General features: G+C 44.1%; 1 protein-coding gene across 3 annotated transcripts in view; it reads left to right on the forward strand.

Annotated features, from left to right (window-relative positions):
• Window positions 1–960: 960 nt before the first annotated feature.
• Window positions 961–25,326, forward strand: part of LOC147893519 (sterol 3-beta-glucosyltransferase UGT80A2-like) — a 115,182-nt gene continuing 90,816 nt past the window's right edge. The window contains exons 1-3 of one of the 3 annotated variants that reach the window (XM_087385468.1): window positions 961–3,395; window positions 5,432–5,601; window positions 5,840–6,085. In XM_087385468.1, coding sequence (XP_087241594.1) covers window positions 2,687–3,395; window positions 5,432–5,601; window positions 5,840–6,085 — 1,125 coding nt within the window. In that variant the 5' untranslated portion in view covers window positions 961–2,686. Of the gene's footprint in view, window positions 3,396–4,129; window positions 4,197–5,431; window positions 5,602–5,839; window positions 6,086–25,326 lie in introns of those variants that run through there. The other 2 variants (XM_087385469.1, XM_087385471.1) reach the window with 2 other exon arrangements.

Genomic DNA, 25,326 nt, shown 5'->3' on the forward strand with positions numbered 1-25,326 from the left:
GTCTATGGTAAGAAGTACCCTTGTGTCCTAATTTGTAACATGTTTAGTGGCCCTTTGTTGCAAAGTGTGATGCTTTACTTGGTAGTACTTGTGGTTGGTTGAAAACAGATACATGCAAAAGGGACCGGTAAAAGGGCACGTATGACTATATAAGTTGGAGATTTGGGATACATATATAATTGGTATAAGTTTTTTGCTTCAAGTTTACAAGCACTTGGATTTGAAAGGCTAAAGCCATATTATATAGGAGGGAGATTTTATTAACCCCTTGTCTTGAAATACATGTAAAGGGCATGCAAGAAGATCTACTAGTATTGTCTTGAAAGAGGAGAAGGGGGTGTACAATTCTAAAGAGAGTAAATACACATCAAGGGCATGCGAGAAGATCTACTAATATTGTCTTGAAAGAGGAGAGGGGGGTGTACAATTCTAAAGAGTGTAAGTTCAGGGAACATCTACTAGTATTGTCTTGAAAGAGGAGAAGGGGGGGGGGGGGGAGGAGTACGACTATGAAAGAGTGTAAGTTTCAGGGAACATAGCTAGGTGGTGTGAGAACGAGGAATGTTAAAGCAGTGGAGGATAGAGAAGGCTGAGAGGGGGAATCGAGAATCTGCAAGCTCCAATCGAATGCGTGGGGGTGATAATAGCAAAATCTGTGCATGGGACCGAGCAAGATGAGAAGTTGGGCGAGGGTCGAAGAAGAAGCAAGTGTGACGATGATGAGTGAGGGACAAGGGGAGAATAACTCAAGGTGACGTGGCAAGGCACTCTATAAAGTGTGGGAAAGAAAAGGCGAAAGGAGGCAAGGAGCTCGTGGGAATTGATAAAGAAAATGGGAAGGAACTTCACACCAAACCTCAAAATGGATGCTAGGCTTATATATATATTGAAAAAGAAGAAGGTAAGGTCCATTCAAAGTTCAAACACCTAAAAAGGGGACTATTCACACCAGATCGATTGCGAAGCGAATATGCTACCGCATTTTTAAGCTCGCCATGAAAGAAGCTCCAAGCTATGGCGGGAGCCCCTTCCCTTTACCGTCTTCTTCACCGTCTTCGTCGTCTCCTCCTTCTTCTTCTTCTTCTTCTTCATCTTCTTCCTTTCTGCCTCCTCTCTGTTGCCTCGCACGTCAATCGCAAGAGTTCCTAGCGTTGCTTCAGCACTTTTGCCTTGCCGTTTCCGTGGAGCGACGCGAGTAGCCCGCCGCCCGCGGCGGAGCTGCTGAATATTCATCATCCGGTGCAACGCCGGAGGTAGTGTCCGGTTGTCACCTGTGACAGTGCCATAGATCGTTCTTTTCGAAGGCCGCGGCGCGGAGAAGGATGTGTGGAGTGACACCGTCTGAGAAATGAACGAGCAAGGGGCTATGGGCAGCTCGCGGGAGGATTCGGGATGTAACCTGTGATAGACGATCGATCGATCGCTACCAAGGCTGTGAGGAGAAGCAGGTGTGGAATACCAAGAGCAAGCTGGTACTTGGCTATGGCAGCTCGCGGGAGGAGTTGTGATAGGCGATCGATCGTTTTACGAAGGCTGTGAGGAGAAGGAGGTGTGGAGTAGCACCGTCTGAGAAATGTAAGAGCAAGGTCTTGGCTATGATGAAGGAGCTCGGACAGGCGATCAATCAGTAAGCCAGCTCGAGCAAGACGACCAAAAGGAGACGAGCAAGTGTAAGCTTTTGGCTATGGCGGAATCGAGGCATTGAAGCAAGGATTCCCCTCTTTTGGCACCATGCATCTCCTTCTTCTTCACCATCGGCGTCATCCTGCAACACTCAGCTCTCCGCCATGATCAGAGCACAGAATTAAGCTCGCTTGGCTATGGCGGAGTCGCGGTGCGGATGGTCGTCGTCCTCGCCGTCGTTGTGGACATCTCTGCAAAACAGAGCACGGAATTAACCTCCTGGCTATGGTGGAATCGAGGTAGGGAAGTCAGGTTTTTTCCTCTCATCATCATCTTCATCATCATCTTTGCCATCTCTACAATCCAAGGCACAGAATGACGCCAAAGATGGCGGGAAAGCTCTGCCCTGGGCTACGTCTCTTCTTCGATGTCTTCAACAAAATTGTTTCTGCTGTTTCCTCCTGATCATCGTCTTCCCTATCTTCTTCTGCTTGTTTCTCCTGATCTTAGTCTTCTTTGCAACAGCTATGGATTTCCTTAGCGTCTGAGCTTGCACACCATGCACTTTGGGCTACTTCCATTCGCTAGCAGTGCAACTTTCACAAGGTTTCAAATTTCTCTATCTTCTTCTGCTTCTTTCTCCTGATCATCATCTTCTTTGCAACTGTCACAGCACCTATCGATCTCCTGAGCGCCTCCTGTGCACCATGCACCTTAGGCTTCTTCCATTCGCTAGCAATGCCTCTCAGCTCCTGTCTCACGCTTTCGCATACTCATCTTTTGTCTTCTTGCACGTGTAATTTGCCACATTAGCAAAGCCGCGTTTTACAATCCGCTCAAAGCCAAAGTCGTTCCCTTCTCACCTCCACGATCAGGCTGCAGGCCGAATGAGGCGGCACCTTTATTTAAATTTGCGCTTGTCCTCCTATTGAGATGCCCGATTTAGCTAAGTTTGTACACGAAGAGCCACTATCGGTTCATCTGGTCTACGATCACATCTGTGCGCCTTTACTCTTCTGCTGGTTTTTCGAAGCCATGATTGAGAGGCGCATTCTCTTTTGAAATGGATTCCGTTGCACTTGGAGATTCCCATTACTCACAGTCGACGTCCTTCTTAGCGCGTCCCTTTTTTTACGCTCCTGGGAATGGTCAGGAGGCGCCATTTGAACATATTTCACGAACATCTTCATGTCTACGGGAGCCCGATGATCATCAGTTTTCAGAAGGAAGCGGGTCTGAAGTACCTGAGTCGTTGAAGGATTTAAAGTTAGGACACCTCTTAACGGTATCAGAAGGTATTGACGGCCATCTCAAGCTGGGAAACGAATTTGACAAACAAATTCTATCAAAAGTACACGATTTGGATGGAGTCAGGGACAGGAGCAACGGTTTTCCGATTCCCTTAACGGATCGACGAGAGCTCGAGATGGAAAACAGGGACAGCATGGCAGATCATAATCTGGAACTTAGTGGATCTGATTCAAATGAAGGGAGATGTTTAGACACTAACGGTCGCTCAAAGCCTCAAGCTGCAGCGTTGCGCTGTCAAGGTGCTGCAGCGAGCGAGCGAATTTTTGATTTCAAGGATTGCGCCAAGGAACATTCAGATAGTCAATGCTCTTCGAGACTGACAGACCTCCACAACACAGAAAGCACAGAAGCATTAGAATCTGACAGTAACCAGTGTTATTCCTCTGAGAAATTCGGGTCTTGCGCCTCTACTGCTTCTCCTGTGTCAACTTCAGCTTCGCTTTCGGCTTTGCCGTCTCCAGGTTGCCATTCATGCCCTCTCTTTTAAAAAATGCTGCTTTGCGTAAGTGTTAATAAGATGGCTAGGGGATTTGCTTGTTTTCCTTTTCGTTATAAAGGTTCAGATTGGACAATAATTCCGCTTACAGTGAGAGTTTACCGATGTGACCTCTGCAAGGATTTTCACTTGATTTTAACAATGGCTGGGATCTAATCGCTGGCTACCAGGGTCGTTACCTCATCAGACTTTAAACTGGTTTACCTATATAATTCTTACACTAAAGGAGGCAGGTCATTTTAATGAATAAAACTTTATTCAAAGGGAGCTTGGGGGGATGAGAATTTCCTTGCTGGTTTCTGTATTTGTGAGCTCTAGGCAACTAGTGATCAAAATGTGATGAATTTCAGAGCATGTTAATACTTCTCTTTTGTTAAAGCGTTGATATGCTACCTATTTTATAGCCCATCAGTGCACCATTTCATAAGTCCCTCCCAAAGACGGGGAGGTAAACCTCATTCACACCCATTGAGTATTTTTTGGTATAATTTCCTCTCAACCCTATAGTCCTTGTGCAGTTTATATTTAAGATGATGCTTGACTGAAATTCAGTTAAATGTTTGGTTTTACAGATGTATTCAGAATGCTTACATAGCTTACCTTGACACACAGGTGATTGCCATGCTTCCATTGCTCGCTTAACACATGGAGTCTTGCCATGTCACCATGTCACCCAAAAATTCCAACCTCTCATAGCTAAGGGATGGTATGGCACTTCTGTAGTGTTGATTTGCTCACCAGACAGGCGCGCCTTATTCCCATCAAGGTTCAGTATTCAACCTCTTAGGTTCCCTGGCAGTTTATTGACATTGTCTCAACGCAATAGAAACTTCAATGACAAACATAATAAGGCAATGGGGGCATTTTTCACAGGAACAATTTTCAGCCTTCAGCACAAACTCACCCTAACATAGCGTACCTCCTTCAGACAAAAGGAAAATCTGAAAGTGTGAATAGGCCAGTAGAAGAGTACTTGAGACCAGTGTCTGGAAAGGTGAGAAACCTTCAGCTCTGGAGAAACCCTTGCCTGAGCCTTATTCTTTCAGCTGAGCCTTAGGGCCAGCCCCATTCAGCATAGCAAGAACCAGCTATTATGACAACCCCCCAATATCATCAGCACCCTACAGTCGCACTAAAGAGTGCAAATACCAGCTGTTGCAAAAATCCAGAGGAAATTTTGACCGTGTTTTGTTGGCATTGTCAAAAGACTGCACTAAATACCCAATTTGTTGTCTTCTTCTCTGGAGCCATATCACATGGTTATGGAAGGTGCTCATATAATGTAGCTTCTCAGGCAACAAGTGGTTTGTCAATGGCTGAATATAGTTAGGTATGCCGAAGCTGGAGTTGAAACATTATATCTATGTCTTTAGAACAACAAAAAATCTAAATTTGTATGATTGGTCTTATTCTAGTCTTACAAAGGTATATTATATCTATGTGGAGTTTTGGTGTTGTTCATGCCTGTGTCTTGATTTCTTTCACATCTCTATTAGGTATTTAATGTGAACGATTCTAAGAATTCCATCAGTACATACATGTTGGTGGATTGACGGTCAAAGCTCAAATGAGAATGCACCTGGAATGGCTGGTTGCTGAATAAATAAATATAAGTGAAAAAATTCCTTCGCTTCATATGATTGCTAACAAGAGTCCATCCTAATACATCCATCTTTTGTTTTTGAAATCTCACTTTTAGGGCTGTTGCCCCATGCATGTGTCTTGATTTTATTCACTTTTGTATGAATTTTAAGAATCGGATCAGAGTATACACAAATGTTGATGGGGTGATGCTCAAACTCAAACAAGATGTGTACCTGGAGTGGCTGGTATGCTGAATAATTGTGTATATCAATAAAAATATTTTGGTACCTAGGATTGCATACCTTATGCATCCATGCTCTTTGAAATCTTACCTTCGGGGGGTTGGAATGAAGCATTTTTCTGAAAGATTCTTCCAAGCTCCCTTGATTATTGAGCAGGACATTTTTTTGTATTCAGGGTTTACACGGTCCAGAACAGCACCTGCAGGAGCCTCTAATTTGTTGAATATGGTTGAGGGCTCACAGACATTGTCAAGATCTCAAGCACAAAAAGGAAAAGCACATCAGCACAGTGAGAGCTTTCATCAAATTCCAAGCCCTGCTGAGAAATTATCAGAAAGAAAGAGGGTATATTTTGATTTTGATGCTGAGCCTTCTTGCTTGTTAGATAGGATGGTTTACGACAAAAGAAGTGGAATTCATATATGGAAATCAAAATCGTGTCTTTTGTTTTTTTGCATTTCTTTTGATCACTTAAACTTGCTTCCCCTGCTTGTAAAAGGACAACTTATTCGGAATTTCAATAATTCTATCTTGTATTTTCAAAAATTTAAGTTTGTTTTGTTGCAATCTCTATGTGTAACAGAAGAAGTTCATTGAGAATATTGTCACAATTCAAAGTGATGGCACTGTGGAGGTGGACGTTGACAGAAACGCAGAAATAGCACCAACATTTTTTGATCTGGAGATATCAGATCAAGCAGCTGCTCAAATTGAGAATGAGCACGCCAATCCAATTAAGGCCATTCCACCACACCTGAATATTGCGATGCTTATCGTAGGCACACGAGGAGATGTTCAACCCTTTGTGGCTATAGGTCAGCGGCTACAGGTAAATATTTTGCAATGATACTCCTTGTCCCTATAAGTGGCTGTATTGTTCGCTAAGCTGCTTTGTTGCAGCTGTGAAAAATATATGTTTGGTGTATTGAATTGGCAAAATCATTCGATTGAGATGTGTTAGAGCTAAGTTGCTGTATTGAAGTCTCCGACTCAAAACAACCAAAAGGTGGTGAACTTATAGCAGCACCAGGCAAGCAAGGAAGTTTGAAAATGATGTCAGAATGGTACACGTAAGTTTATGCTGTCGTCCACATGGCAGACACAACCTCAGCCTCTTTCCATCCTTCTCTGCCCACGTGGCCTCTCCCCAAGTCCCTTTCCTACTGCAGTTTATCCTTTCCTATGTCCTCAAATGGGGGCTTACAAGCAGGAAGCGGTCATCTAATCCCTAACAATCCCTCTCATCGACCCACTGTGGCACTCGTTGATGCAGAGGCTCTATCAGAAGTTTCTTTGGAACCATTTTGAAAGGTCCTCGATCTATCGTCCTCTATCCCGCAGCTGCTGTTCCTCAAGGTCCCGCTGCACAAGTAAGCCATCTTGGTACATAGGTGCAATCCTTGTAGCACAAACATCCATGGCACCACACTTCTTGATCACGAACATCAGCAGGATACAGTATTATAGTAGGCAACATGGTTACAACAAGACTAGGATGGCTCTCTCAAACCGAGTCCTCCTCCGTCCCTATTACCTATATGCACCGAGGAAAATCTCATGGAGCATCATCCTCTAGCATTAACCCACAACCGATATTCTTACCTGTAACATGCAATGGTAATCTGATCGTGTAATCATAGCAAGACCTTTAAACCTTTAGCGAGGAATTAGTGTTATGCACCATAGAGAGAGAAAGGAGATAAGGGTAGAGAGAGAATGGAGTCGACAACTGATTGGGTCCTTGTACCCACTGAGGGCCCCCTCCCCCAATCAAGGGAGAATTTGCTTTATACTTGGAGAACTGAGAAATACAAATAACATTCTTTGAGAGAGCACGGAAACGAGCTTTTGAAGAGTACAGTGTGCACACGTATAGCAAACCCAAAGACCTAAGAGGCAATGCCAACCAATACTGAAATCTTGATGTTGTCCAAACTGACAATGTAGGGCACTTCTGCAAGGCAAGGAAGAGGCTTGTGCTGTCCACCGGAATGTAGGGTTATTGCATGAGTGAGAGAGTGAAAGCTAGGAGTGATAGATCCTCAAAGAGAGCTGAGAGATGACTGAAATATAGAGCTGAGAAGTGAGCTGTGCAAACTGTAGAAGATAACTCAAAAGAGCTGCTGAAACAGTACCCAAACCCTTGCTCCGAGGCGGATCAGGGCCAGAAGAGGGAAGGCACAGAGGCTGCTCCGAGGGCTGAAGGTAGGCTGAAGGAGTACTGAACGCTGGAGGGCAATTGAATGAGGAAAGAGGGCTGCCAAGGGCCCCTTTTATAGGGATGGTAGGGCCAACCAGCTTGCTGTAAACAGCCGACAGCCGACTGAGTCGGCTGTTTTACAGCCTGGTTGGCTTGGTTCCAGCCTATAAAAGCCGCCCTTGGCTCATTTGCCAGGGGACTTTTTGGGCAGCCTTTGCAGGCTGCCTTCCTTGCTTGCCCTAGGTCTTCCTGGTCAGCCTTTGGGGGCTGCTCTAGGGCTCCTAACCTAGGCTATGACCTAGACCTAACTAAACCCTAAGATGGAAACACTATCCTATTGTTCTCTAGTGGGTACCAATGAACAAGACTTGACTGTTTGACTTGACCTAAGGCTTAGAGATTGACTTATGTAGCTTGTGCTTGACTGTCCCTGAACAAGGGCTCACAAAGGGGTCACAATATACGACAAAATCTCCTATTAGGAGACTATTACGCACTTGTCGATGTAGCGAGTGTGTCACATTGTACCCAAGTGCAGGGATGCATGTGAAATTCCCTCCTTGACTTGGCGGTAGGGTCATTGCTTCCAAGTAGTGTGCCAAAATCTGTGGGAACTCTTGGAAAAGTCTTCGTCCAACCACACTGCCTCATGGGTACCTTGATCACGGAACTTGGTGTAAAACTCTCGGATCCTGCGTACTGACCCATGCTTGAATTTATGAAGAAGGATCTGCTCTGGTTGCAAAACTTCGGCTTCATCGAGAACTTCAGGTTGCTGCTTGTCGGAAATCTCTATAAGAAGAGGTCTGAAATACAGCTTCAATCAAGCTACATGGAACACATTTTGCATAGTCCAACTGTCCGAAAGGCGTAACTTCATTGAGACATCATTGATCTTTTGAATAATAGGGAATGATCTGAAGCTCCTGAAGGACAGCTTAGGGCATCGCTTGCCCACCTTCAATCTTTGCTTGATAATGCGTAAATACACCCTCATTGGCCCTTTTTATACTGGACATCTCGTTTGGATTTGTTAGCTTGGTGCATGTACGTTGTACAATGCTTGAGCTTTGACGATGCAGCTTTTCACAGATCCTTAATAAAACTGCCATCGATTTGGTGGTTTTGTTGGCTTTAAGAGATGGAGACACCATTCGGGTGAGGGGTGATGTAAACCATCGTCCAAACGCTGCTTCATAAGATGTGCGACTAATGCTTAAAGAATAGGTATCGTTCAAAATGGCCTACACAAGCGGAAGAAACTGCTCCCACTTTCCCTGAGCATCATGAGAATATGATTTTAAAATATCAAACGCCATACCATTATATTTTTTTGTCTCTCCATTCAATTGCGGATGGAAAGCGTTGGACATTTGCAGCTTAGTACCAAAATTATCAAACAAGGCTCGCAAAAATTAGACGTGAATTTGGAGTCCTTGTCGGATGTGATGTGGTCCTTGGCAATCCTCCAATGGGATACCAATGCTTAATAAACAAACGAGCTACATCTTCAGAGTTGGCCGTCTGTTTGCAGGGAATAAGCATATAATATCTACTAAAGTGACAAACAATAGAAAGACATTGAGTGTTACGCGTACTTGCGGATGCTGGAAGTGGTCCCACGAAGTCCATTCCTAACTTCGGACAATCCTTCTTGCCTTGCTTAACGATGTGGTGGCAATGAAAGCAACGATGTTCTTGGTGGTACCGCTTTTGCTCGTCGAGTCATCTTTGGCTTGGACTCCTTTTGACCAGAAGCCTGGCCGTCTTTCTTTTGGTACTGGTTGTCCTTCTTCTGATCCTTATCTGCTATGTTGTTTGACTGCTACGGGGATTTGGAATCCTTCTGGACCTGCTTGGGCTTTCCCTCGTTTAGCATCATCTCCTAATTTTGAGCGAGAGTCAACGCCCGCTCGTAATCTGGCGGGTCGAAGTTTCGGATGGTAAAACGGATGTTAGTGTCCAATCCTTGAATGAATTGCTTCATCTTGTCGCTCTCAAACACGCCCAATTGTTGCGCCAGGATGATGACCTTGTTACTGTACGTCAGGCAAACCGTTTTGGGTGAGAGGAGAAAATTATTCTCTAGGTTAAGCATAAGCTGGGGCGAGATAAAACGGGCTTTGAGGTGGATAACAAACGTCGCCCAAATGAAATTCGTCTTAAACGTGGTTGAGTTAGTATACTTACTAGCCCAATGTTGCCACCAGGTAACCACACCAGTAAGATGAGGGGCTGCTAGCTTCGTGAGTGGACCGAGTGAGTAAGTTACCTTTGTCGATCACGAAGCTGTGGCGGTGATTGCTGTCGTGCTAAAACTTGCCTGCATGGTGGCTAATATTTGTTTGTGTCCATCGCCTCTTGGTCTAGCTTTTGTAGCCTCTCTGCTTGGGTGAGCTCTGCGCGTTGCAGTGTCTCCTCCTTTTTGCGTTCCTCACGCATCAACAAGAGCAATTTTTGAAAATCTGTGGTTCCTCTTTCTTCTAGTGGCTTTTCTGCTTCTTTTTCCTCTAGATGTTCTTTTGTCTGGTCGAGTTGTCTTCTGCTTTCTTTTAGCCTGGATGAATGTTCTTCGAGTTGTTGTAGGAGGACCCGATTCTGCTCTAGAAGGTTCGCTATCACTTCTTGAGCACTTGGCGGAAGCGTATCTTGTTGGTAGTCTTTCTCCTCTTATAGTCTTCAAAGTTGACTGAATTTCCCGACCCTTCCATGGCGCTTGATTGTGTGTCCTTTCCGAATCTCAACACAACCATACACTTGTGGTAGTCAAGCTGGATAAATACCGAAGCTCTGATACCAATGTAACATGCAACGGTAATCAGACTTTATTTAAACCTTTAGCGAGGAATTAGCGTTATGCACCAAAGAGAGAGAAAGGAGATAAGGGTAGAGAGAGAATGGAGTTGACAACCGATTGGGTCCCTATACCCACTGAGGTCTTGCTCCCCCAATTAGGGGAGAATTTGCTTTATACTTGGAGAACTGAGAAATACAAATAACACTCTTCAAGAGAGCTCGACAACATGCTTCTGAAGAGTACACTGTGCACACGTATAGCAGACTCAAAAACCTGAGAGGCAATGCTGAGACCTTGATGCTGCCCACACTGACAATGTAGGGCAATTCTACAAGGCAAGGAAGAGGCTTGTGCTGTCCACCGGAATGCAGGGTTACTGCGTGAGTGAGAGAGTCAAAGCTAGGAGTGATAGATCCTAAAAGAGAATTGAGAGATGACTGAAATATAGAGCTGAGAAGTGAGCTGTGCAAACTGTAGAAGATAATTGAAAAGAGCTGCTGAAACGATGGCCAAGGGACTGAGGCTGATCAAGACCAGAAGAGGGAAGGCACAAAGGCTGCTCCGAGGGCTGAAGGTAGGCTGAAGGAGTGCTGAAGGTTGGAGGGCAATTGAATGAGGAAAGAGGGCTGCGAAGGGCCCCTTTTATAGGGATGGCTGGGCCAACCAGCCCGCTGTAAACAGCCGACAGCTGACTGAGTCGGCTATTTTACATCCTGGTTGGCTTGGCTCCAGCCTATAAAAGCCCCCCCTGGCTCATTTTCCAGGGGACTTTTTGGGCAGCCTTTGCAGGCTGCCTTCCTTGCTTGCCTTGGGTATTCCTGGTCAACATTTGGGGGCCCTTTCTCCTAACCTAGGCTATGACCTAGACCTAACTAAACCCCTAAGATGGAAATACTATCCTACTGTTCTCCAGTGGATACCAGTGAACAAGACTTGACTGCCTGACTTGACTGTCTGACTTGACCTAAGGCTTAGAGATTGACTTATGTAGCTCGTGCCTGACTGTCCCTGGACAAGGGCTCACAAAGGGATCACAGCATACGACAAAGTCTCCTATTAGGGATCTATTACACACTTGTCGATGTAGTCGGTTTGTCACATTGCACCCAAGTGCGGGGGTGCATGTGATATTACCAAAAGTTAGTACTAGACTCGGGAATTCAGTTCTTACAGATTAGGCTTCATGAACTAAGAGATCACCTCCGGATTCATGAAGGCATTCAGATCATGATTTATCATCCAGGTATACCACAGACATAAACCTTTGTCAGTACGATGGGAGACCCCTTTTATACCCTAGTTTGAGTTTCAGCAGAATGGAATGTCACGAGCATCCACAAGCCTGCGGCCATACTAGGTGGTGCCAATGCATGTAGCTAGGTCAACTACCACGTATGCATCTGTACAGCCATGCAAGCATCTTTATAGCCATGTAGGAAGCCTTGTGCAGTCAACAATCAGCTTTTAGTCAATACCACATCATTGTAGGTCAAAAAACAGAGTTGACTTTCTCAAAAGTCAATGTTTGGTCAACGGTGAGTTTTTGACCGACATGGTCAAAACGATTGGCGTTGACCAGCCAACCAAGGACAGCGATCGGCGTTGACCAAGTCGGCCAGGCTAACCTAACAGCCTATAAAAGGGCAGCCTTTGACCCTCATTCTTCATCCCATAGTTGGGCACTTCGGCCCTTAGAATAGCAGTAGCAAGGCCTCCCCGTAGTAGACCAGTAGTGTTACGCTCTAGCTGAGGTAGCATGACCTCGGAGGAATCAGTCGACATTTCCCTTAAAGGATCTATCTTTGTAATATATTTCTTTGCACTTCATGTAAATGATCGGGAGGGAATTAATGTCAAGGTCCTAGGTGAGGGTTGATAGCACCAGACTAGGTAGATCTAAGGCTAAGGGCCTAATGCAAAGATTGTGCCTAGGGGCAAAGGATTTAATGCATTCCAAGAGAGGGGTGAAATGTTGCATTAGGAAGGCCCTATATGGATGACATGTGGCATCTAGATCTATCTAGGGAGATGGGGCTTGTTGAGGCTAGTGAGAGAAGAGAAGGATTTGCACGTATGGTTTTTTGGATTGAAATTCTCTGTCTGCTCGCAAGCTTCAGCAAGGTTGGTTGGGAGGATATATATGGTGCTGCTCCCGTGATTTGTAGTAGGAATTAGATAGTTAGTCTTAACATTTGGTATCAGAGCCACTTTCTTTGGATCCATTTCTACCCCCTGTGGAGTAATTATGAATCCTAAATATTCAAGCCTAACCATACACAGTATAGTTTTCTTTTTATTTACATAAAGACTGGCTTTCCTCAAAGTACTGAACACTACTCTTAAGTGTTCACGATGCTCAGTAATACTTTTATTGAATATGAAGATATCGTCAATGTACTACAAACTTTCCGATATACGGACGTAGTAAATCATTCATAAGCATGACGAATGTCGCTGGAGCATTGGTAAGTCCGAAGGGCATTACCAAAAACTCATAGTGACCAAACCTGCTTCTGAAAGCGGTTTTATGCACATCCTCGGCTCTAATCCGGATCTGATGGTAGCCACACTTAAGATCTATCTTGCTGAAAATCAGGGCTCCATGTAATGCATCTAGCAAATCATCAATCCGAGCCATCGGATACCTGTGCTTAACAGTGATATTATTCAATGCTCTGTAATCTATACAGAGGCGAAACGTATAATCTTTTTTCTTCTTTAATATCACTGGTGAAGCAAAAGGTGAGAAACTTGGTTGAATCTGCCCCAACTTGAGGTATTCTTCTAGTTGTCTATGCAGCTCTGCCTCTTCAGTAAAACTCATTCTATAGGGAGGTCTATTTACAGGTTCTGCATCCGGAATCAGTTCAATCTTATGCTGAACATTCCGCTCTGGAGGTAACCCATAAGGTAGTTCATCCCTAAAACATTCAGAGAACTCCTCTGTTATAAGATTAGCCAGCTTGGCCATCTCACCACTTTGCGTAACATCAGTGCTAGCCGAAGAATCATCAACCGGCTCTACCGATGCTGTGCAAAGGAATAAAAACTCTACTTGAGCTTCTTGGATTTCCATCACGGAAACCAACGGTCCCTGAGGTCTATCTTTTTCACCTCGCAAGACATAAAGTACATCATTCATCTTGAACTGATATACGTGCTTTTTTCAATCAATGGCTGGATTCTTCCTAGAATGCCACGCCATACCTAGGGCTATATCCGCATGAGCAAGCTTGGTCATTTCAAAATCAAGCTTCTCAGCATAGTCTTGAATCCGAAGCTCCAAGTGGGTAACCCTTTGGTCCCATACTTCAGTTGAACTTCCATCTGCCATCCTGACTGTATACGCTGCGATCATTCTTGGGGTTTGTCCAGTTTTATAGAAGGCATATCAAAGGATATTCCGAAATAGTATCGCCATTGACTGATCTGACCTCAGATAAAGTACCTTTTATATGGGGACAGAATCAACAAGGAAGTTTAACACCATAAAACAAGCTGTAGTCACAGGACCGGTGTTAAAAATAGTTGATCCCCAGAAACCGTTGTTCCTGGAAACCGATGCAAGTGGCATTGCGGTAGGAGCAGTTCTCCTTCAAGAGGGAAGGCCAGTAGCCTTTGAAAGCAAGAAGCTTTCTCCCTCTCAAAGGAATTGGCCAACTCATGAATTGGAGTTGTATGCTGTTATCCATGCTTTGAAAACATGGAGGCATTATTTGTATGGTTCAGAGTTTTATGTGGATGTGGATCATGATACTCTGAAGCATTTTTGTAAACAGCCTGACTTGAGGGGCCGCCAAGCTAGGTGGGCAGAGCTCATGCAGGAGTATAATCTAACGATTCGGTACCGAAGAGGAAAAGACAATAAGGTTGCCATTGTTGGAGTTTGCCTACAATGATAGAAAACATTCCTCTACCGGGTTCAGTCTGTTTGAGCTGAACTATGGTTATAGACCAGCGAATCCAACTATAGTTGGAGTACCTCAGAAAGTGCCTAGTGCCGCGAACTTTGTAGTTCAGATGCGGGAGATGCTAGCACTTGCGAGAGCTAATATCCGCCAGGCTATGGATAGAGCCAAGGTGTATGCGGATGAAAACCGGTCTATAAGAGTATTTAAGGAAGGAGAAAAAGTTTTTCTCAGAGTTCCTTCGCACTCGAAGTCGTTGACTTCAGGAGAGTGTGCTAAGTTATCACCTCGATACTGTGGGCCGTGGTTAATTCTAAAGAGAATAGGCAAGGTAGCCTATAAATTAGAATTGCCACAGGGGTGTAAGGTGCACCCGGTTTTTCATGTTTCACGCTTAAAGAAATGTTTACGTACATGTGACTCACCAATCGAAGGTGTGGTTTTGTTTCAGGAGATAGAGGATATTGCGATGCGCAAACCAACAAGAATCCTGGACCGAGGAACAATGCAAATACGAAATCGGAAGATACCCACGGTGTTGGTTGCATGGCATGGTCAGCCTCTATCCGAAGCTACCTGGGAATCCGTATACCAGTTGCGGAGAGTGTTTCCAGATTTTATCATCGAGGACGCTGATGTCTGAAGAGGGAAGGAATGTTACGCTCTAGTCGAGGTAGCATGACCTCGGAGGAGTCAGTCGACATTTCTCTTAAAGGATCTATCTTTGTAATATATTTGTTTGCGCTTCATGTAAATGATCGGGAGGGAATTAATGTCAAGGTCCTAGGTGAGGGTTGATAGCACCAGACTAAGGCTAAGGGCCTAATGCAAAGATTGTGCCTAGGGGCAAAGGATTGAATGCATCCCAAGAGAGGGGTGAAATGTTGCATTAGGAAGGCCCTATATGGATGACATGTGGCATCTAGATCTATCTAGGGAGATGGGGCTTGTTGAGGCTAGTGAGAGAAGAGAAGGATTTGCACGTATGGTTTTTTGGATTGAAATTCTCTGTCTGCTTGCAAGCTTCAGCAAGGTTGGCTGGGAGGATATATATGGTGCTGCTCCCGTGATCTGCAGTAGGAATTAGATAGTTAGTCTTAACAAGTAGGGTAGCCTTAGCCTCTTCAGGGATCTAGTGAGGATTCACCTCCTCTAGGTAGTAGTCTTTCCAGTTTTGCAGTGAGGGTTTCAGCCCCTTCTTACAGTTGTATTGAGCCCTTTGGGCATTCATTATGCAACTGTACCTATTTGCTCTTCAAAGGTCCACTACATCTCTCCCTCACATCGACAGCATCAGTTTATGTATTGAGTGCATCATCTTGCAGTTGCAGTTAGTATTGAGCAGGAGAGAGCCCGCTACACCATGTGGGCAACACATCAAGAGACCCACCCGGAGTTTCAGAGGCTGTATCAAAAGGAGTTGATGTGCAGGAGAATTGGAGGGGCATCTAGCCTTGGATCTGGCCTGGCATGAGGGGACGGAAGAGCAGCAAGATGGCGTAGGAATGGAGCTGGAAAGCAAGCCCTGGCAGGGCCAGCAAAGGATCCCTTAAATAAGGGCTTGTTGGGCTGAGCCAACCAATCGGTTGGGCCAGCCAACCTGGTCGGCCCATAGGCCAAGAAGTCGGCCTGCATAGGGGCTGGGCCCCTCTGTGGATTTGAGGGCAATTGGCCCTGGTTTTGAAGGCCCTAGGGGGGGCTGTTTTTTGGCAGACAAAGTTGGCCAGTAGGGGGTCATTTTTTTGGGGCAGACTTGCCCGGTAAAAGGAGGGGCCATAGGCCCCATTTCATGTCCAGCAGTGCAGCCTTCCAGCAGCAGAAACTAGCAGCAAGTAATCCTCCTTGGGCCTACATCCAGGGAGGACAAGAGGGTTAGGGTGCTGCAGACTCAACTCTACACAGGGCTGAATGCTAGGCTGTCTACCAGGGCAGCAAGGTGTTGAGATCTTTGGACAAAGAGTCTACATATGCTCGAGGTGGAGCACGCGGGCTCAGAGATCTAGAGGTACCCGGCAGATAGTAGGAGAATCTTTTGGTAAGGTCAGAGGACCACATCCTGGTGGGACTTTGGATCTATCTTTTGTAATGTGTCCATAGCTTTGGATGGAAGTATATTCTTTTGGTGGATTCTATATCTGGCTTAGTCCACTGTCTATTTGTTAGTCTGCACAACACATCTATGTGAAGCACATTAAGTAAAGAAGTTTGTGATTCCACCCACACCACACACTAGGTGAGCTCTTGGGCTATTCTATCAGTCTTCCGCTGTGCATATCCCTCTGTTGATCGATTTCTAACACTTTGTGGCTCCGTACCTTTTTCTCCCAAAGCGGGTTGTTGCTCCTGCCTAGTTTGCCTTCTAGGCAGCCAAGATCTTCGAAATGACACTACACCACTATGCAACCGGTACAACACCCTGCAATTCCTACTTGACAGAGGCTCACTTATTTGAATCTCTCTATTTCAAAGTACTGCTATCCACGTGATTATTGATCTCATATATAATGATGAGCATGATCGATGCTCAAAAGTTTTTGCATTGTTACCTTTTTGCCCAGGCCTAATTATTCTTAAAGATCCTTGTAGCTTCATTTTGCATCCACAAAGGCCTCCCTTAAAATGGTCATTGAATAGACATAATATCGGAAAGCAATAACGATTTACTTCTGTGAAGAGAGGTCTGTAATACTAGTTGTCTACACCCAATGGAATTTTAAGGGGGTACTAGAACTGCAAAGCATGTAAAAGCTTTGGAGCTCTGATTGTTTTCAAGGTCCTCCAAAGAATACCCTCATTACAACCCTATGCTTAGATGTGGACCGTTGGCACTCCAGAATGTTGCTCTCTACCTCCTTCAGGACCTCTCAACCTTGTCAACTTGTATGCTCACAGTGAGCTTCATCGGGCTGGCAAAGTCCTGTCCTAATACCTCTCCTTGCAGCGCTTCTTCATGCTGATGAAGATGTTCTGCCAGGGAGAGCGCTGTTTGAATACCAGGATCGCCCAATGGGGCCCCTTTTATAGCTCTGGGAAACCCTGAGATCTGGTAGACCAGATACATAGACTGGCTGGTCAGCTTGTGTAAATTCTGATGAGTCAGTCATACTGCTGACTGGTCTGCGAACCCTGCCACATGGCAGGCTCCTACATGCTGTACTGCTGACCACCCAGGTGGGGCCGACCTGCTCCTACAGTCTGCCCACTATCCTCTAGGCTATAAAAGCCCATATGCCCTGCCATTTGCAGGGCTATTATTGCCCTTGGGCCGCCTTTCCACTTCCCATGTAGAAGCCTATGTTGCTGTCTGCATGGCAGCAACAACCTTAGCCTTTTTCCTGTCCTTCTCTATATCGATTCAGCCCTGGTGGCAGCCTTCTTCTCTGTCCACGTGGCCTCTCCCTGAGTCCCCTTCATACTGCAGATCATCTGCCCTATTGGATCTAAGAAACATCTGTTTCATGGTCAGAATTTTATGCTTGCTAGTATTCTTTCTCTGGTTTTCTGGTAGCTGACGTGCTTGAAGTCAAACGTACACCCCTAGCCTGTGGAAAGGGAAGTGTATAACCTCGATTATCCACAACATCTGCCACTGTAGAAACTCCTTGGTCCTGTGCTTGTTCACTCTTCAATTACTATGCAGTCTAAATCATTCGCTGAGTGATCAGCCCAGATGAGGAAGACATGGGAAAAGATGACATACAACATAGGATGTGATGAAGGGGGTGAGAGTGTCACGATCTGTGACGTATTCCTTTCTCTATTTCTAGACTTATGGATGGTTTGATGAATGGACACTTGTGGAAGGGTATGCCCTTTCGACGGGACGCTTGCCTTTTCGACGGGACACTTCCTAATGAGGCACAACCCTTCACAAGAGACATTCTATTGAAGAGACATTTCTATTGTAATGTACCCTCTCATTAAGGGTCACACCCTTCACAAGGGGTACACACCTCTTCATGCACATACCCTTTGGAGTACACACCTTTTCATGTGTGACTCTTCACTCTCTATATAAGAGAGGCCCAATTGTATGGATGACACATTACATCTACCCTATAGACATTCAAGCAATACAGTTATTCCTTGTTCTCTGCTATCTCAATCTCCTTTCTGTTCCTTAGCACATTTCTAAATATAGTAAATCTAGGATTTCTTACAGAGAGGAGCTCCCATGTGGGCAACAATCTGGCTGCGACACATGCCCATATCTTTTTGAGATAAGAGTTGGGGCAGCCACATGGGCCACCCTTGTCAGCTTGGCTGCCTTTCTGCCTTGTTTCAAGGCTGGCATAAGGGGTGGCCAAGGGGCTGAGCGAAAGGCCAGCAAACAAGGCCCTTATATACGGCAAAGGAGAAGAATGGACATCTATAGGTTCAACATATGGAACCAATTTGGGTACCGTATCTCAAAGACAATATGATATACATGTACTGCCAGGTTTTTTTCTTCGCTACATGCATACACATAGAGTGAGTCGGTGTTTTATAAGACATTGTGATCTCTCCAAGTTTTCCGTTGCATGAGAGTTGCCTACAACAAGCTACTCTTTTCTCACACACCTTCTCTTACTTTGGCATTCTTTTGCCTTTAAAAAAGGGAGAGCAAAGTTCTACGCAAAAGAAGCAAAAGGTTGTCTTTCCTAGAAAGTAAACCTTGGTTATAATTGGTGCAGAAAAATGTAGAAATAGGCAACGTTGGCTTTTGCAGGAAGAGCTTGTGCATATGCACACATTGTTTTGGTTTTTCAAAATTGAATGTTGAGTCTTGAGTCTTGACTCTTGACCAAATGAAAACTTGGACAGCCAGAAAACCCAAAGTCAATCTATTCCATGCTTTAGCTTAACACAGATAAGGTTGATAACCTAGATAAGATACTTCAAAACCTACCTTCACACATTGCAGTTTAATCATGGCTATTATGACTGCAGCTCACAGATTACTACAACCATTCTCTTTACTAACAGCTCATGAGCTTGTTTACTGAAAGTGAAGGCTAATAATACTATGGGTTAGCAGCCACCATTTTTGAGTTAGAGCATGATTAAGGAGGGTGTTTAAGGACCAGTGGTTGCCATTTTTATGGCCTTTTTATGTTTGGGCCATATGACATTTTGTATATGGCTTATATGGCCTGTACTTTGGCCCATGTTATATTTTGAAAAGAGATTTTCCGCTGGAACTTCCTTTGGATTATATTTCTTTTGAAAGAGAGCTGATTTGAAAACTGCCCTGCAAGTGGCAGGTTGTTGACAATCTGGACCAATGGTGCAGAATATCCTTTATTTTTATAGTCATTAAACATAGATGGACTCATACAAGACCCGTCGATGACCAATGATCTTGAAAATTGAGGATCATGGATTTCTTATAGACCAGAGAGACGATATGCTCATCAGGCATCATAGATCATGAGGCCTTGGGGCTTGAACCCACTGTCCAATGGTGGTAGGCTAGTAGGAGATTGACGCACAGACCTGCCCCATTGGGGAACTGTTAGTGCAGCATGACTGAGTCACATCGAGATTCCCTATGGGACCCTAGCTTAGGACATGTTGAGCTCACATCACTTATGACAAATGTTAATACAGGGCTTTGGGTTGCAGATATTCTTTCCAACTGGCCTTTCAAATTTTAGCTACATTACTTTAATAGGTAATAGGAGTGATAGACACCCGGCTCCCCTCTAGGGGTGTTTTTCTTTTACGATGTGGCGAGTTTTTCAGTCTCATAGCCCATGTTGGTCTTCTGTAGATGTTACTAAATCTTCTTTCTTTCTTTTCTCCCCTTTCTCTTTATCCCTCCCTTTCTCTCTCACACACTTTTTTTTGGGTAAAACCAAGATACTTATATTATAAAACATTCATTTACATCCAGGCCATGCTCAAAATAGAGCTATAGCCCTATCCATCAGAAACAGTAAAAGAAAAGTTGAATACAAGAAACATCCAAATCTTCCTCATGTAAGGCATCATATAAAGACTGCCTTAATGAGGCTCTGAAAAACTCATAAGGATGCTGAAGAGGAGAATTCAGGTATGCTTGGATGCGCTGCAGCCAGAGGGTCCATAAGGCCCAGTCTCTGATCCAGTGGAAGAAGAGAGAATACTGTGACAAAGAAGCTGATAGTTTGCCATACATCCAGAAAAACTTGTAGAATCTGTGTGCTGGAAATCTGAGAGATAAAAAATAGGAGATTCTATCTAGAAGGTCTCTGGAATATGAACAAAACCACAATAGATGCGGAATACTCTCCGATGCAAGGTGACATCTTGGACAGAGAGGTGAAGCTATTCGTCGTTTAGCCAATTTCACTCCCACTGGGAGAATACCAACAATACATCTCCATAAGAATAGTCTTTGCTTCAATGGCATTTTCAACTTCCATATCATTTGCAATCTTCCTTTCCACCAGGCTGATGATTTGTTCAGATGCCATAAAGAATTAGCATGATGGGCAATCCAAGGAGGAGGTAAAATTAATCTATAAGCCTGTATAGATGTCAATGACTGCAAAGGCTTAGAAGAAATGCTTGAACTTGAAGACTGAAGGTGCCAATCTTGAAGCCTGTCACTGCCATTCAATGTCGGAATCGGAACCAGAGGAAGTAGGAGATCAGCAATAGCTTTCCAAATAGGTCTATGATGCATTGCCAGGTTGTATTGTCTACATGCTGCTGGAAAAAGGAGAAGATTTCCTTGCATATCTACAACATCATCAATGAACCGAATACCCATTTTCATAAGATTGTAAGCTCTGATGGGTTGTTGAACAGCAAGGGGAGAGGAAAACACAGCACTCCAATGAATACTCTCCAATCTGAGTGATGAAGCTAGAGAAGCAGGATGAGGAGACCATTTGATGTGAGAGAGTACTTGCTTCCAATCTTGAATCAAGGAATTGGAAAATGGACAAGCAGGGATTTTACCTTGAAATTTTCCAAGTACTACTTCCGATGGATCTACTATCCAATGTCCATAAGCTTGTGTGCGCATTTGACCACACAAAATTGCTAGCATAATAGACCAAGGCTGCTCTTGTTGAAAGAATGTTTTGAGCATAGTGATCTTTCTTGCCAACACATGATATTTGATGTTTATTGTATTCAAACCACCATGCATTCTGGGTGAGCAAATCAAGTCCATTTTGAGCAACCGTAAAGCTTTTTTATGAAGCTTGGTTTTCCAAAAAATCTCCATGGCTTGAGACATAAAGGATGAGAGATCTCGAGATGACCAATGTAATAGAGGAAGGTAGAACTGGACATAAGCTAGAACAATAGACTGGACAACAATTCGAAGCCGTACATGCAGAGGCCATGTGGAAATCTTCCAATATTGTAATTTGTCCTGAATTTTGTTGAACACCCATAACATTTGTTGCTTATTACTGATTTTCCAGCCAATAGGATAACCCAAATGTCTAACTATATTTTCCGGTTGAATAATCTGGCCTGGCCACAGAATAGCATGCCAATCACAAAGCTTGAGAGGCATGAGTTTTGATTTCTGAAAATTAATTTTAAGACCAGCTGCCAACCCAAAATCTGAAAGGGTATCCATCAATAGGCGAATCTCCAATGGACTGTTCTTTAGCATGAAGAATGAATCATCTGCATAGGCCTGCGCTATGAAAGGTCGTGAACCAGAAATCTGAAGCCCCTCTAGCTGTCCAGTATCAACCATGTGATCCATATAAAGAAGCAATGGATGTGAAGCGATGGCATAAAGCAAGGCACTGAGAGGACATCCTTGTCGAACCGAACGTTCGAGAGTCCAAGACTCAGACAAATGTTTCCCTATAAAGCATTGTGCAGTAGAATTTGAGTAAAGCCAATATATGACATTAGATAGCTTTGGCCCAAAACCAAGTTTTTGCATGATTTGAGAGACATAATCCCACTGTACTGTATCAAACGCCTTTGCCACATCCACCTGCATGACCAACACATCTTGATCTGAATATTTAGCATATTCCATTGCAATAAGAGTGTTAGTGATATTGTCATGTATATGCCGTCTTGGAACAAAACCATATTCCCTGGGATGAAGTCCATCATGAAGGATATCCTTTATCCGATGTACTAACATTTTGGCAATCAGTTTGTATATCACCGGCATCAAAGTAATTGGTCTCCAGTCATCCATAGTCTCACAAAGAATCTTTTTGGGCACAAGCCTCACCAGACCATGCTTCCAAGCTGAGGGAAGATGTTGGTGCTGCCATGCTGCATTATTAAACTGCAGAATTGGACCCTTCATTTCTGGCCAAAAGGCTTCGAAAAATTCAACCGTCAAACCATCCCAGCCAGGGGATTTATGTTTACCCAAATGCTTAAGGGCTTCCTCCAGTTCATCATCTGAAAAAGACATTTCCAGCATTGAGGCTTTTTGCGAGGAGACAATGGGAGAAACAAGCTCAGTAAATCTGTTACGAGCCAATGCAACCTGAGGTGCAGAAGAAGAAGGCTGAGAATAAAGGAGCTGAAAGTGATCCAGACATTGTTTTTCAAGCTGAGAGAGATATTGGGTCCAGAGACCATCTGATTTCCTTACCCTCATTATAGATTGGCTTTGCCTATGTGCATGTAAGTTCCGGAAAAAAGATTTAGAGGAACAGCCCTTATCTAGCATGGGTTTAACTCTGGCCCTAATCTGCCATTTAGACAGCTTGCGTTTGTCATTGGCATCAATTATAGAGGAAGCACAAGATAATAAATGCTGTTCAGAATCAGATAGAGATCTTTGATGACTAATCTGTACAAGATACTGCTTGTATGATTTTGCCCACTGGATATGCTGTCTGGTTTCTGCCAAGTACCATCTTCCATATTCCTTGATGACATTTTGAATACGATTTATGAAAGAGATCCAAGCAAATTCCAGATCCTCCTGAGCATGGGATAGCAATGGCCTGCAAGCCAGTCTGATCATATGCTGAAATTTTTCATGAGAAAGATAGAATTGATTAACCTGTAAATTTCTGACTGAGGAGAGCTGCAAGTCATCCAGAGGCATACCAAAAGAAAGGGTGAGCCAAAGTGGAGTGTGATCAGATAGTTGTTGTGAATAATCAGTCCACATCTGACATGTATATTCATCATATTGTTGAGCATGAATGAGATAAAATCTATCAAGCCTGGCCCAATAATCTGTGAAAGCATTATGATGATATGTAAATCCCATCACTGAAGGATGAGTTGCTGTCCATAAATCTGCAAATCGAAGTGATGATGTCATGTGTTCCCATTGCTGGATTTCAGAGGGCAGCATATGTGATTTATGCGTGGTATTGTCCTTCCAGTGAGGAGAATTGTTGAAATCACCACAAAGTAGAGCATTAGAGGACCAAGGATATTGCTTTATGGAGTTCCACATTTGAGCTCTGGAAGCTGAATTTTGAGAGGCATACAAAGATCCTATTTCAAAAATCTCTCCATTGATCATACATTGAATAATCATCCATCTTCCACCTAGATCATTATATGCTATCAAGGGTTGCAGATCATGTCTGGCTAAAATGCACAGCCTAGAGAATTGTTCCGATCCTGAATAGAATATATCACATCCTGAAAAAAACCCATGCTGTCCAGCAAAAAAATGCTGATTATGCTCTTGGAGACATACAACATCCGGATGAGTTGTATTTATATAATGCCAGAGAAGCCTCCATTTATTCTGGTTGCAGAGGCCCTGTATATTATAGGAAAAACATTTAAGAGAAACACTCATGAAAATATATACAAGAGAATGATCGGTCCTCCAAAAGAGCGGGAGGCCTCAAGCCTCTGCCATTGCCACAGGGTCTTGCTGACCCTCAGCTTCCAATTCCCTGATAATATCATCTTCTTCACAAAGGGGAAGACCCTTCTTGACTGCATTGACCCAAGCCTTTGTGATGGGGCTGCTTGAAGAGGTAGAAGATTGACCTGGAGAAGGAGCAGAGGCATCCCAATTACGAGATTGGAGAGGTCTTTGTTTGAGAGGCACCGTGTTCTTTGCAGTCTGCCATCCCTCATGAGAAGGTGAAATATTTTCTCCTAACTTGCTTTTACCTTTATCCTTATTTTGAGCTGAATTGGCCTGACTCCCTGTATGAACTGAAGGCTTTGGTCCTTTAGCTTCAATCTTTTCCACATATGTCTTCTGAGCTCCTTTATTAGATGGCAGAGGAATAGCAGCTGAAGGAGGTGGATGAAGGATAGAAGGACACTCCGAAGCAAGATGCCCAAATTTGTGACAAGAAAAACAAGCTCCAGCAAAAATGCCCCATTTTAAGGTGAAATATTTCTTGCCCAAATTAACACCCTCATTCTCAACTGCAATAGAAGAAGGGGTCGGTCTATCAGTATCCCATAATATGCAAAAACGATTTTTATTACCTGTTGGACGAGGGGGACAGATCACTTGCAATGTCATAGCCAAACCTGGAAGCTCTGTTCTCATATAATCTGGAAAATCAACCACTTCAACCCATACAGGGCAATGATGCTTGATGAGGTTCTGATAGTCCTTATTGGGGGACCAGGGCATGATATGCACCATCTGGCGACCAAAAAATAACGGAGACATTTCCAACATCTTTTGTTTTGTCAAAGCATCCAAAAGATGAACTTCATAAAATCCTCGGGAGGCAAAATAGACTCCTTCTACAAAGCATCCACCTAGGAGAGAATTCACCCATTGTCCCACATCATTAGCAGAGGGAATTTTGCCTGGGAAAAAGATGATAACTGCAGTTTGAGAGAGCTTCTTCAAAGGTTGCACAAGAGATGGCAGCTTCATTTTGTAAGTGAGTTCCGGAGCAGGTTGAATCCATTCCCTTCTGCTTTGTTGAAAATCATCATTCAGCATATCAAACACATAAGAAGCATCTTCAGAAGAAGGAGCTATGGGAGAAGAGGCTTCCCTTGATTGTCTTTTGGGTTCAGGAGAGAGGGCTCTCTTGACATAGTACTTATTTGCTTCTGCCATGGAGGCTAAGGGATTTAACAGATATCAAACAGGGAGATTCGGACAGGGACGAAGAAAGGCTCGCAGGGGCTGTACGGACTCTGGGATGAAGCACTGTACGGTCAGATTGGGGGATTACAGGAAAAGACTGAGAAACTGTACGGGATCACCGACGGGCTGTACGGGACAACGGACAGTCTGTACGGAAGAG

This window comes from Dipteris shenzhenensis, chromosome 15, assembly GCF_047967505.1.
Source record: "Dipteris shenzhenensis isolate YYH24624 ecotype China chromosome 15, Dip_SZ_1.0, whole genome shotgun sequence".
NCBI classification, from domain to species: domain Eukaryota; kingdom Viridiplantae; phylum Streptophyta; class Polypodiopsida; order Gleicheniales; family Dipteridaceae; genus Dipteris; species Dipteris shenzhenensis.